Source organism: Chrysemys picta, chromosome 3 (genome assembly GCF_011386835.1).
Source record: "Chrysemys picta bellii isolate R12L10 chromosome 3, ASM1138683v2, whole genome shotgun sequence".
Classification (NCBI taxonomy): domain Eukaryota; kingdom Metazoa; phylum Chordata; order Testudines; family Emydidae; genus Chrysemys; species Chrysemys picta.
This window is the reverse complement of record NC_088793.1, coordinates 201,763,334-201,776,183: the sequence shown is the minus strand read 5'-3', so window position 1 is coordinate 201,776,183 and position 12,850 is coordinate 201,763,334. Positions and strand designations below refer to the sequence as shown.

Genomic DNA, 12,850 nt, shown 5'->3' with positions numbered 1-12,850 from the left:
GGGGTAGGTGTCACTCTATTCACCTGGCTCTGTGGACGAGGAGCAGGACTATTGAGGTGACACAAAAGCGACTCAAAGTGTTGAGAGACCTCTGGCTGGGGAAATACCTGGGGGTTTCAAGTTCTCTGTTGCTAAAACCAAAGGATTGTTTTTTAGAAAAAGGAATGTAAACAGTATCTGTATGGAGAACATATATAGTTAAAAGGTTCAAATTCTTAGGGGTAATATTTGATACTAAATTACTTTGGAAAGATCATCCAAACAATGTTAAAGATAAATATACAGGAAGGATGAAACTGGGTCCAAGGCTCCTTGAGACTAACTGGGGGTGGATAAGAAAACACTGCTGATGGTATACAGAGCCTTAATCACACCAGTTATGGACTATGGCTGACAAGCTTTTGGGTCAGCACCAAAATCAAATCTTAAAAAATTAGATTTAACGCAAGCCCAGGCACTACAAATGGTGTGTGGCACATTTAGAACAACACCTCTATGTGCACTACAGATAACTGGCATTTCACTTGCAGCTACGCTGTGAACAAAACTACTGGACCTAACTTTCTGGGCCAAAGTTAATGGGAACTGCCACGATGAAAGTGCAGTGAGCAAAAGCTGGAGGGATGTTGGACTGGCAGAACTAATCCCCAGATGCAGCCAGAAGGAGGCGCTCCAGCAGCAAGTAGAACACCCTGTGACACCTGCGTTATACAGGAGGTCAGATCAGATGATCACAGCAGTCCCTTCTGGCTTTGTAACCTACAAATCCATAACTCCAGCCTTCAATCCATACTCTGGGGCAAACTGGATCTAAATTCTGCAGCAAGACTGCAGGATTCTGTGGCACTCAGAGGTGGCAAACTTTGAATTCCATGGAAACTCCATTTTAAAATGAAGGGGTTTTATCATCAACTATTATTTGTGTGGCAGTAGTCCAGTCTTGGACCAGAACCCTGCAGTGTTATATCACCACAACGCTATTCCTTGTGCTATTTATTGTCAGGTTAATCTCAAATGTACTTGACCCTGTCCCCACATTTTCAGTTTTCAATGTGCTGCAGATTTTTATATTGCCAAAATATAACTGCATTGTAGAAACCCTCCGGGGTAAAGTGGGATTTTGACAGGTAGTAAATAAAGCAACTTTGTCTAAAACCTCCTTCCAAAGAAGCCATTATTAAAAGGCTACCCTGTAGGCAGTTAATACTGAAGAAGAAATGCTTTCTGAAATGGAAAATAAATAGCTCTGATTTAATGTGGTTATAGTTGCTTTAGAAACGGTTAATAAATGGTTACATAAGGCATATGTGTTGCATGTAAATAATGGACATTGTTTTAACCTGAGCATGAAACGCTTTACAGAATCCAACAATCAATCTCTGGAAGAACTCTAAGCACAACTGCAAACAACTGCTCAAGTCGAGGAATTAGCTCGTGCTCTTTCCATTATGTTCCTGCCCTAGCTTGTGTTTACCCCCTTGAGAAAACCGGTTTTTCAACTAGGATCAAGTACATGCCTGTAATGCAGCGAAGATCAACATTTCTTCCTCCGTGCAATCGATTTCTTCTAATAGGATGGCCCACCGGGCTTGTTCATATAGCTGGTTTATTCGCACCGCATCATACTGGAGGCAGAGAGACAAAATGCTGCATTAGTTCATGTAGGAACTCCTTGACTGGAGGAGACAATGGATGAAATTCTAGTCCCATTGAAGTCCATGGCAAACTTCTCATTGACTTCAGTGGGGCCAGGATTTCACCCCTTGTTTTAATCAGACTAGAAAGCACATTGTTATTTATCTAAAATGCCTGAAAGGAAAAAATTAATTCACCAATAGAAAAAAAAGGGGGCAAGATTTTCAGCTGGTATAAGCCGGCACAGCTACCATTTACAATGGAACTTTCCTGATTTACACCAGCTAAGGATCTGGCCCTAATTAATTGATGTTTTTAAAAATAAAACAGAAGCAGAACTCTACTTCCTGTAATCTTGTGTAAGTCACTATCAGTGCAGATGCAAAGAACTAAGGCGCAAACTTACCAAAGCACTCAAGTAACTTTAGGAGCCTAAGTGCCAGTTTCAAAACCGACCTAGGCACATAAGAGTCTAAGGCCTATTAAAAGGCAAGGAGACTGAGGTTCCCAGTGGCATTTCAATGGGCGTTCGGCACCTGCATACCTTTAAAAATCTGACCCAAAGTGACTTTTGAAAATGAGATTTAGGCTCCTAAGTACTTTTGCAAATGTTACCCCGATTATTCTTGTTGCCTACGTTGAGAGAAATGCAGGAAATAAACAAGCTCTTTTGAAAGCCTGACCACTTCTTCTGGTGGTCTTTGGACCAGGCCCTTATAGTTAAGAAAATCTTTGAGCCATATCTTGGCAGTGCCACCTTAAGGGCCCGGAGCCCAGTTGGGGCTACACTCCCTGCTCACAGAGCACTGCATGGATCCTGGTTGAGTTCAGTGTCCTTGATGGGTTGCTGCCTGGGGACTGGAATCTTTAGTGACTCCCGGGAGGGAGGCTTGGGGGGCAGGTCTCAGCTCTGGAGATCTGGAACGCGGGGAACAGAGAGGAACAGCCCACGGGGATGCAAAACCTCTCTGGCATGCAGTCAGGAAGGGAGGAGGAAACAGGACCCCCAGCAACAATCCCAACAGATATCAGGAATGTATTTGAAAGGAGACAATCCTGGGGACACAGCTCTGGCCTCTCTCCCATTCTTCTGGCCTCTCTGGACCCAACCTAACTCCCAGTGGGAGCCTTTCCATTGATTTCAATGGAGCAGGAGCAGTATCAGGCCCTTTGATACAGGAGGGGACCAGAATGTGCGAACAGCCACTTGGGTATCAAATACTCAGCGAAGAGGGCGAACTCTTAGCTGAAAGATCCGCAAGGAGCAGAATTCACTGAATATGAAACTTCCAAGCAACCCTTTATTGCGTTTTAGCTAGGAATCGCAAGAGGCTTGTGCTGCAGCTCCTGAACACGAAAGCTGGCCAAACAAAGAGAAACGACAGAAACCAAGAGTTAAGAGACTCTTACCTTTGGATTCAGATCAAAGAAAGTGTAGTACTTAAAGCGTAAGAGAAGCTGATCGTCCTCCTGGACGCTTTGTTCCATAAGCGATCGTGATGAATCCAGCCAGCTGGAGAAAAAACAAAAAATAAATTCAGTTGTGCCAGGAAAACAAACAATGTCAGATACAAAGCTACAGAGTAACTCTAATGAACAAATAGTTTTGGCTCCTACAAGCACAGGCAAATTCACATAACTAAAGCACACTGTATTTTTGCATGGGTGTCTAAAGTATTTAAACAAAGGAACACAAGAACTACCAGGCTGGGTCATAGAATATCAGGGTTGAAAGGGACCTCAGGAAGTCATCTAGTCCAACCCACTGCTCAAAGGGGTCAGACCCCACATCCACCCAATCCACTATGTTCTTTTTCAACAGTAACTAGGACCAGTTGCTTCAGAAGAAGGTTTAAAAAACCCTGCAGTAGGCGGTTATGGGGTAACCTGCCCCCCCAGAGAAGTTTCCTCCTGACCCCTACTAGCAAGATGTTATTTAAGCCTTGAAGTATGAACTTTAAGCACAGAAGTCAATGGGGCTACTCATAAGTGCTTTGCTGACCAGCTCCCTCAATGTCTAAATGACAATGTAAACGCTAAAAGACAGGATCACTGTCAGTGTGCAGTAGGTCAGCTTGTGGGATTACAAATCCTGATAGGCCCCATCTAACAAGAGCACTTTGGTGGTCATCTCATGCCAAAGCATGCACCAATATCATCATATGTCAGCAAAGACCTAGGAGTCGTCTTTGTTGGGGATGAAGAGCCAGCAGAGGGAGCACAACACAGTCATTTTTGTAAATCTTATTGAGTAGAATTTGTCTGTGGCCTGCAGTAGTGCATTGTTTAGTCAAGGTGCATTCCTGGGAGGAATTACTGATTTGCAATTATTGAGAGGAGGGAGTGGAGCTGCTTAGGTGACAAAAAGCTTAAATTAAAAAAAAAATGCAGTTTTCCTTTGTGGAAAGCGCTCTCAGGCTCAGTGATTCCTCTGCCAGGTCTTCAATTATGGCTGAAGTCTAGGCATGCACGCAGAGGAGCAGGATCGACACATGATCTACAGAGGATGTGGGTCTGTTACAGCCTTCACTTATACGGCAACTGCCATCTTGGTCAATACACTAAGGATTGAAACTGGGTCCTCCAGAGCAGAAAATCTAAGTCTACAGTAGGGCTGATTGAAAAATTTCCAGTTTTTCTGTTAAAGTCCAAGCTCTTGAGTTTGGCTCTTTAGCTCAAACTGTAGCAGGTCACGCTTTTAGTTCTGGAGGTCCCCAGTTCAATCCCCACTGTGTCAATGAAGATGGCAGCCATCACACATGCCCTCAGCGCTTTATTTAAGGAGAAGCCACCATTACTAGATAGAGGGCCAAATTCTCCTCTCAATTACACCAATGTGATCTTACACACTTCAGTGGATTTGCAGTGGTCTGATAAAGAAAAATTTAGTCTAGAGTCTTTTTATGTTACGTTGCTGATCACTTAAAACAAAATAAGTGGCATAAAGGCAAAAAGTAGAAAAGAGTCAAAGAAGCATTTATGAGACAAGAGCTAGATCAAAGGACCCCTTTTAAAGATACTGTGACGGGATGGATCACAGAAACCCCCTTGGGAGCTGCCACCCGATGTGCAAAGACTACCCCTGCTTCTGTTTTCCCTGCCAGCTCAGGACTCCAGCACCCTGTCTTGCTGAGCCAGACACTCCTGTCTGGCTCCAGACACAGACCCAGGGTCTGAATCACTTGTCCCAAAGCTGCAAGTTTACCTGAAAACAGCTCGCAGTAGTGCGCTTGTCTTTAGCACTCAGATGCCCAACTCCCAATGGGGTCTAAACCCAAATAAATCCGTTTTGCCCTGCATAAAGCTTATGCAGGGCAAACTCATAAATTGTTCGCCCTCTATAACACTGATAGAGAGATATGCACAGTTGTTTGCTCCCCCAGGTATTAATACATACTCTGAGTAAATTACTAAATAAAAAGTGATTTTATTAAATACAGACAGTAGGATTTAAGTGGTTCAAAGTAGTAACAGACAGAACAAAGTAAGTCACCAAGCAAAATAAAATAAAATGCGCGAATCTATGACTAATCAAACTGAATACAGATAATTTCCTCACCAGTTCCAGAGTGCTCCCTTTTACAGGCTAATCTCCTTTTAGCCTGGGTCCAGCAATCACTCACACCCCCTGCAGTTACTGTCCTTTGTTTCAGTCTCCTTCAAGTATCCTGGGGGGGGTGGAGAGGCTCCTTCTTTAGCCAGCTGAAGACAAAATGGAGGGGTCTCCCACAGGTTTAAGTAGACTCTCTCTTGTGGGTGGAGACCTCCCTCCTCTGCAAAGCCCAGCTCCAAGATGGAGTTTTGGAGTCACCTGGGCAAGTCACATGCCCCTGCATGACTCAGTCTTTGCATTGTCCACATGGCATCTTGCATGTCTCCAGGAAGACTTCTCATGTGGATTGGAGCATTCCAAGATGCATTGTTCCCTAAGTGTCTCCTGATCAGGTACTTAACCTGGCAAATTCCTTCCTAAAGAAGCTGACCAAATGCCTCACAAAGCTTACTTAGAAATCAGGCAAGCATACAGCCCATATTCTTAAGCTCGAGTAGAAAATGATATATACGTACAAATAGGATGAATAGATATAGTAGACCACAACCCTTACGGAGCTATGTTACATGGCACAGGCAGCACAAAACATATTCCAGTTATGTCATACATACATTTATAAGCACCCCCTCCCCATAAAGCCTTATGGGGTACACTGTCACAGATACCATGCAACTAAATACAAGAGTTAGGTTTTCAAATTGTGTGTTTCATTTCTGAAAAGGCTGGATTAGCGTCAATTCAGCTAAGCGAGCTGACATGCCAAAGAGAAGCATCCTTACCCTGCATTAAGTTTGGCTTTGTCAGCTAAGGTCCGAGGCTGATACATTTCAGCCAGTGTTTCCGGAGAACAGTTGGGATGGCTGAAGGCGAGGATGCTGCAGTTTGGTGCGGTCAGAGGGCTGTCACTGAACCAAGTAATAGTAGAAGAGACTGGTGTTCCATTGACAGGATCATAAATGGGAATCATAGTTTTACTGTATAAACCAGGACTTGCTGCAAGTTAAAAACAAGAATGTATTATTATAAGGGGAACTGGGAGTGACCGCTATCTTTATGTTGCCTAGCACTTTGTTATACAGGATTCTAAACCATTTCTTTGAGAAGCTCTCACACCTCCATTGTTCAAAGCAGGCCTTAGATATTTGCCTGGGGAAATGCCCGCTGGGTAGAGAAGTGCCTTTTCTTTGTCCCATGAAATTCCACTCAGGTTTGGCTGATATATAAAATGTTAAAAAAAAAATAAAAAAATCAGGAGTTCCATTCTCTCTCTTGCAGCATGTCAGAAATGACTGACCATTCCAAAGCCGGGCTCACACTGCCAATGAAGCAACAGCATATACTGTTTGCAGGGTTGGGGCCTTCGTCAGATACCCTTTTTGTCTGTGTGGGCCTTTCAGGAGCACCGGGACAGAAAAACTATTTAAAAAATAGTGACATAAAACCACAAACGCTGGCATGGAGACTCAAAGGCTGGGATAGGACCTGAAACTACTTTCAAATCATTTAAAAAAAAAATCTGGCTAGATTTCATGTCAACAGCAACCCTTTAACTTCTGCTTCCCTGCACACCTCTGTGCCGCCTCCTGTTTTAACTGCACAACATGAAGAACGGTTTCCCCTTCCTCGGCCTCAAAATATTTCTCTTTAAAAGAAAAAAAAAAAATCAGCTGAATAAAGTCCACCTGGGTTTTCGTTACCTGGTGATCCTGAAATCACTGGAGAGTTGTACAGGTTTAAAATGTCTTCTATGACGGGTTCTTTGTTATTCTTGTCTTTTTTCTTTTTCTTTTTCAAAGTATCTTCCGACTGTTTCAACAGAGAGAGTTCTTCCGGCCGTCTAATATCTACAATGATAAGTGCTGAAGTTAAGGCTATGGAATCTTACTAGATAATGGCCAATAAAAACCACACACGGCAACGGCACTTGGGACTCCTCCGTGTTCAGGGCTGTATCCTACAACACAGCTCCATGGAAGCACCCACAATCCAGCTGCAAGTAATAATCCACTCCTAATCGCTGCTTGGGAGAAATCCATCATTGGCATACCAGGGTTGATGTGGCTCAGGACCGTAGTATGTTGACAGGGCTGTGCGGGGAAGCAGGATGGATGTCCTGGTCTGAGCAGTGCTACACATTTCTCAAGCACTAAAATTCACTTCTTAATAGGAAAGAAATAAAGGCAATGGGCCTGATCAAGTCTCACCTCATTTATGCTAATGTACTCTGGGAGTAACTCCACCCACCCTGCGGGGCTACCCTGTGGTAAGGCCGGTGTGAGAGCAGAACGGGGCTCAAACTCTTCTGCGCACAGCGTGAAAGAAGTTGGTGGCTTCAGCCACCTAAAGCCACCCTCAGAACTCTCACTAATCAGCAACCACGTGGGTCGCAGGAGAAGCTCCTGATAATGTTATGGATCAGGGATCTGTAAGGGCGGAGACTCACCCTGTTAGCCAACCTGCACTGGATACTGAACATAAAAGTCTGTGCTCTCTTCAGAAAGGTCCAGGCCTGTGGTCTGGGACTGAGGTCATAGAGTTTAGGGCCAGAAGGGTCCATCAAACCTCCTGTATAGCACAGGCCACCAACACCACCCAGCCACCCCCACACCAAGCCCAACAATCGGAATGAGACCAAAGGATTACAGCCCTCAGGAGACTAAACTATTGTTCTCTGCTGCAGTACCGTGGAGGGACAGCGGTGCACCAATGCCTGGGACCCTGGTAGCGGCAGGGACGTGATTAAGGGAGCTATGCCCACATGGTCTTAGCCAGCGACCCTCGCCCCATGCTACAGACGAAGGCGAAAAGCCACCAAGGTCACTGCCAATCCGACTGGGGGGAAATTTCTTCCCGGCCTCGAATACGAGGGGTCTCTTTGAACGTGGTAGGAGTTTTGCATGAGTAGGGGCTGCAGACACCGAGCCAACAGGAAGCTCTGAGACACAGCTGCAATCAGAGATGAAGCGTCACTTACTGAGGGTTTTGCAGATGTCACTGACAGCCTTGAACACCACCGCAGAGAAGCTGACCTTCAGCCGCACGGTTTTCATGTTCGGCAAGCAGAGGCGCAGCATCTTGTGCTGCGTGGTAAAGAGCAGCTTGGCATCTGCCTGCACCCCACACTTATCCAGCGTCCAGTGGGTCTTCAGAAGCCAGCACTTCTTCTGCTCCCACCAAAGAGCGTAGTCTGACCAGTCCCGGGATAAGTCTAGGGCAATATCAAACAAGGGAATGCAAAGTACTCGATCAGTAACAAACTATAAAGCGGATCCACTCAAAAGTCTTGTTTTGAAACACGGAGCTACGGATCAGACGAACAATGAGACTGTTGTTACCATAGTACAAATATTAATAATTAGAAACCCTGAGATCAAGGCCCCAGTATGCTACACACTGTACAAACACCCAGTAAGAGACAGTCCCTGGTTCAAGTTCCCCGAAGAGGAAAAGGGAATTAAACAGGGATCTACCATCTCCCAGGCGAGTGTCCTAACCATCGGGCTATTCTAGTGTAGGGTTCCCTCAATCTCGCCTTTTGCTGTTGTTCCTCTTTAATTTAATAATTAAATATTAATTGGGCCAGAGAGCGTGAGGAAGATTCGGCAGCCTAGTACACCTGAGAGGTGACAGATCTCTGTTCCAATCCCTTCTCCCACTCAGGTGGAGGAGGGTCTTGAACTGGGGGTCTCCCACATCCTGGGATGAGCACCCAATCCACTGCAGCTTGGGAGGGAAGTCCCACCCAAACTGTTTTGTGTGAACTCACCGGAGGGGCTTGAGCTGGGAGGCAGGCTCAAAACCCACCTACTGGATTGGGCCCCTGCATGCGACTTGGGAGCTGCACACCCCTTCCCCAGTTTGTAACTGCTCCAGGGCATAAGCAGGAAACAGGCATTCAGAGGCCTATCGAGGCAGTAGTGTGCACGCTCAGGAAGGAGACAGGCACTTAGAGAGGCTGCAGTGCACCTGCCCAGATGGGAAAAACTTGCAATACCAAGTGAGGTTAGCTACTACAGGGTTAGGTGGCAGCCGAGTGGGAAGTTTGTGGATTGCAGTGGTGTCTGTGAAGGGGAACAAGGGGAAAGACGGGGGACTCAGGAACTGAAAAAATGCAGTGACTTGCCCAAGGCGGCTACAGCAGAGCTAGGAGTTCTAAGATCTAACATCTTCTAAGATTTCTCCCATCCTTTGCCCATTTTAGCTATTTGGATTATACTCTCTTCAAGGCAGAGACCATCTCTCACTATGTGTTTGTACAGCACCTTGCACAGTGGGGCCCTGATCTTGGTTTGGACCTTTAGGAACTATATATATATAGTTGTATATATAAGTGTATATACACACACACACACACACACATAACTAGAGCAAATTGGTAGCTGTATGATTTGACAGATGTTCCTTTAATCCAGAATTCTCTACATTATTGCAAGAACACACTTCTTACAAAGAGCTTCTAAATAATGAACAACCTGAGCATCATTTCACCCACCACCTAATGAAATTTAACCAGAAATTTAAAACGTTGTTGGATACATTATCTTTTAAATGCAGGAGCTGCTAGAAAGAGACAAGGTCTTGTGTTTTGCAGCACGTCTTAGTGACAGTGCTAGTCCACTGCTGGCAGAACAGTTTCCTGGTAAAATTATTAATTGATGGTAAATTTTGGACCAGCTCTGAAGTGCTTTTGATGGAAAACATCTATTCCATCAAAATGAAATTTTCTGTGGGAAATGTCAAGTTTTAATTTTTTCTCCTCAGTTTTTATTGAAAAACTAACAAACTGCCTCCCCCAGCACTCCAAACACAGAAATGTTTCAGTTTCTGCCAACCTGACATTTTTCTGTTGCTCAGTGGGAACATTTTAGGTTTACTGAAAATTTTTGCCCAACTGGTTGAAATTTTTCAGGTTTTGGTTCTCAAAAGCCAAATATTTTTCAAAAAAAAAAAAGTTGGTTTTTCTGCTGCCAAACCTGAAAAAACAACAGCCACCACCACCAGATTTTGCTTTTTTGATGAAAAACTTTGATGAAAAGATTGGAAATGGTGGATTCTCCACCTCTTGATGTCTTCAATCAAAGACAGGATGCCTTTCTGGAAGATATGCTGTAACCAAATCTAATGTAGTGAGTTGAATACAGGGGTAACTGGATGATTTTTAATGGCCTGTGTTATACAGGCAGTCCGACTGGATCCTTCTGGCCTTAAACTAAGAAGCAGCTCTCATTTTAAAACAAAAAATTAAAAATATATTGAACAAAGCAAATTCATTTGTTTCCAGAAAGTTGTAACATCGAAAGAACAGACACAGATCATGTAGGATCTGGGGGCCGTGTTGCTGACCATCTAGTTCACTTAGTACTGTAGATTTCTTTTTGTTAAACGTCACAAGTAAAAGTCCATGCGGTTGTTTGGCTAAAGGGGTGGAGTGCGAGGGATTAAGGGAATGGACTTTGTGACCTTATTATTTTCCTTTGAGTTCTGAAATTACCCCGGCTTCCCCATCAGCTTCAATAGCTCCCGGCTGAATAGGATATAGTCACTCTTTAAGCTCTTACAAATGAATCTAGTGAACTCTGTTCTATAACAACTACCACCTTGGAAAAGAAACAAGCCACTCAGAAGCATGTTTGATGGTGAAATGCCAGGGCTTTCTTGTGTGTGAATTCTTTGGCAGCCTTGTGTCGGCTGCATGCCAGAAGAACTGGCCTCTCAGTTTGGATGACACTGGTCTACACTACAAAATTACTTCGATGTAACAACGTCGCTCCAGCTTCTCCTGCCAACCTAGCTACTGCCTCTCACGGAGGTGGAGTTATTCACCGAGGGGAGAGGTCTCTCCCGGCAGCTTAGAGCGTCTTCACCAGAAGCGCTAGAGTGGTGTAAATGTGTAGTGTAAACCTATCCTGAATTACAATTCACAGTCACAAAAGAGGTACAGACAGTTAGTCACGATAGGCCATGCTATGGCCTGAGCAAGCTGACCAAAGAAGACAGCAGCACTTCTGTTGTGTACAGGAGTCACAGAAGCAAGACGAGAAGTCAAAGATATGAATAGTGGTGCCCAGATAACACCTCTTCTGCACCAAGTGCTCCACTCTGTAGCGGTTCCAAGTCTGAGGAATGCAAATCCCGCTGCATGCACATCTGACTAATATAGACAAGCCCTGCTCCGCAGTCAGCAAGAAGGTAACCAAAAATTGCTAGATTTGAAGAGAGAGAGAATCATGCTTGTGGAGAGTGTGGTGGAGGAAATATCTGTATTATGGGAAATCTAGAGACAATGATATTTATAGTCAATATTTTTTCAGGTATAGTTGTATCTGGAAGCTCCTTCTTGGCCTGTATGGATCCAACTGCAAGATCAGGGCCCTGGGATAATTATTTCAGGATGCAGCTTGTTAGTGGCTGGGACACTGGATTGTGACTCAGGAAATCTGGGTTCTATTCTTGTCTCTGCCACTGAACTGCTGTGGGATCGAGGGCAAGTTACTTCACCTTGCTGCATCTTTGTTTCCTCTTGAACCTTTCCTCTGCCTTGCCTATTGAGCCAAGGAAGGGGAGGAGGGGGGAAATCTACACATGTAATTTCAATAACAGCATGCAAATTAACTCTCTCTCTACTCACTGATTTGTTCTACTAATTTGAGCATCACTCCACCAATATGTAGATCTCCCGAGACCCGAAGCGTAAATTCCTTTTGCTCTTCTTCATACTGATGATCGACTGTGACAATGAGCTCCCAAGAATTGGATCCATATTCTTTTGAGGAAGTCATCTCAGCAACCTCACCTGTGAGTTCTACAGAGTAAAAGAAAGTATAAATCAACAGATGTTCAAAATAAAATGCATTTAAACAAAAATAATAATCAAGAAAGAGACTTAATTAAGGGCCTGATGTGGGCAACAGCTCAGACAGAGAAATAGCAGAAACTTAAGCAGAGGTGTGGCATATGTTTCCTCCAGAATCTGCTCCCACTGGATTTGAATGATTTTAGCCACAAAGTCAGGAGATATTTCTTCAGAACAGGGGGAACTTGAACCAGCGAAAGAGCAGAGACAACTCTGTTCAAGCAAGCTTCCCACTCCCCGAAGAAAACCCACTGATCACGACTTTACAGACGCTATGGTGGAGGCTGTGAAGTTTTGTCACTCTGTCTATGTAAACTCATGAATTCCATTTGATTTTATGCACTCTGTTTATGACTGTGACCGTTGGTGTGGATTATAGCTTCTATTTTATGGTAGAAAATGCACCACATCTGAAAATCTGAAACAGGGCTATCAGCAACTGTATAGTCTTACCAAGATACTCCAGTGGGGTGCCAGACAGAGCCACTAGTTTTTAGCAATCCTCTGCCACTCAAAGTGAGGGAAGGGGAGAATGGAAAATCCCCCAACATGAGAGGAGAAGCAGGAAGAGGTGTCCGACCCCGCTTTTCAAAGGACAGGCTCTCTAGCAAAGGGACGAAGACCATCACCGGAATGAGGAGACCGAGAAGGAGATGTGGGGGGGCAAGATGGACCTGGTCCCCTATGACCAAACCCTAAAGGACACTCAGGAGTGGTGAGGACTCTGAAGGAGGGAAATGCGCTCAGCTGTGCATTGTTTTTTCCCATAGGTCTGTAATTGTCTTGTGCCGTCTATAGGTAAGGTGCAT

The 12,850-nt window shown here is 44.5% G+C and overlaps 1 protein-coding gene across 2 annotated transcripts in view; it reads right to left on the bottom strand.

Annotated features, from left to right (window-relative positions):
- Positions 1–12,850, bottom strand: part of FERMT1 (FERM domain containing kindlin 1) — a 34,923-nt gene that overhangs the window by 18,133 nt on the left and 3,940 nt on the right. For both annotated transcript variants that reach the window (XM_008173766.4, XM_005287431.5), the window contains exons 2-7: positions 11,817–11,990; positions 8,163–8,396; positions 6,886–7,032; positions 5,968–6,181; positions 3,046–3,148; positions 1,518–1,625 (exon numbers count right to left, since the gene is read on the bottom strand). In XM_008173766.4, coding sequence (XP_008171988.2) covers positions 1,518–1,625; positions 3,046–3,148; positions 5,968–6,181; positions 6,886–7,032; positions 8,163–8,396; positions 11,817–11,967 — 957 coding nt within the window. In that variant the 5' untranslated portion in view covers positions 11,968–11,990. The remainder of the gene's footprint in view (positions 1–1,517; positions 1,626–3,045; positions 3,149–5,967; positions 6,182–6,885; positions 7,033–8,162; positions 8,397–11,816; positions 11,991–12,850) is intronic.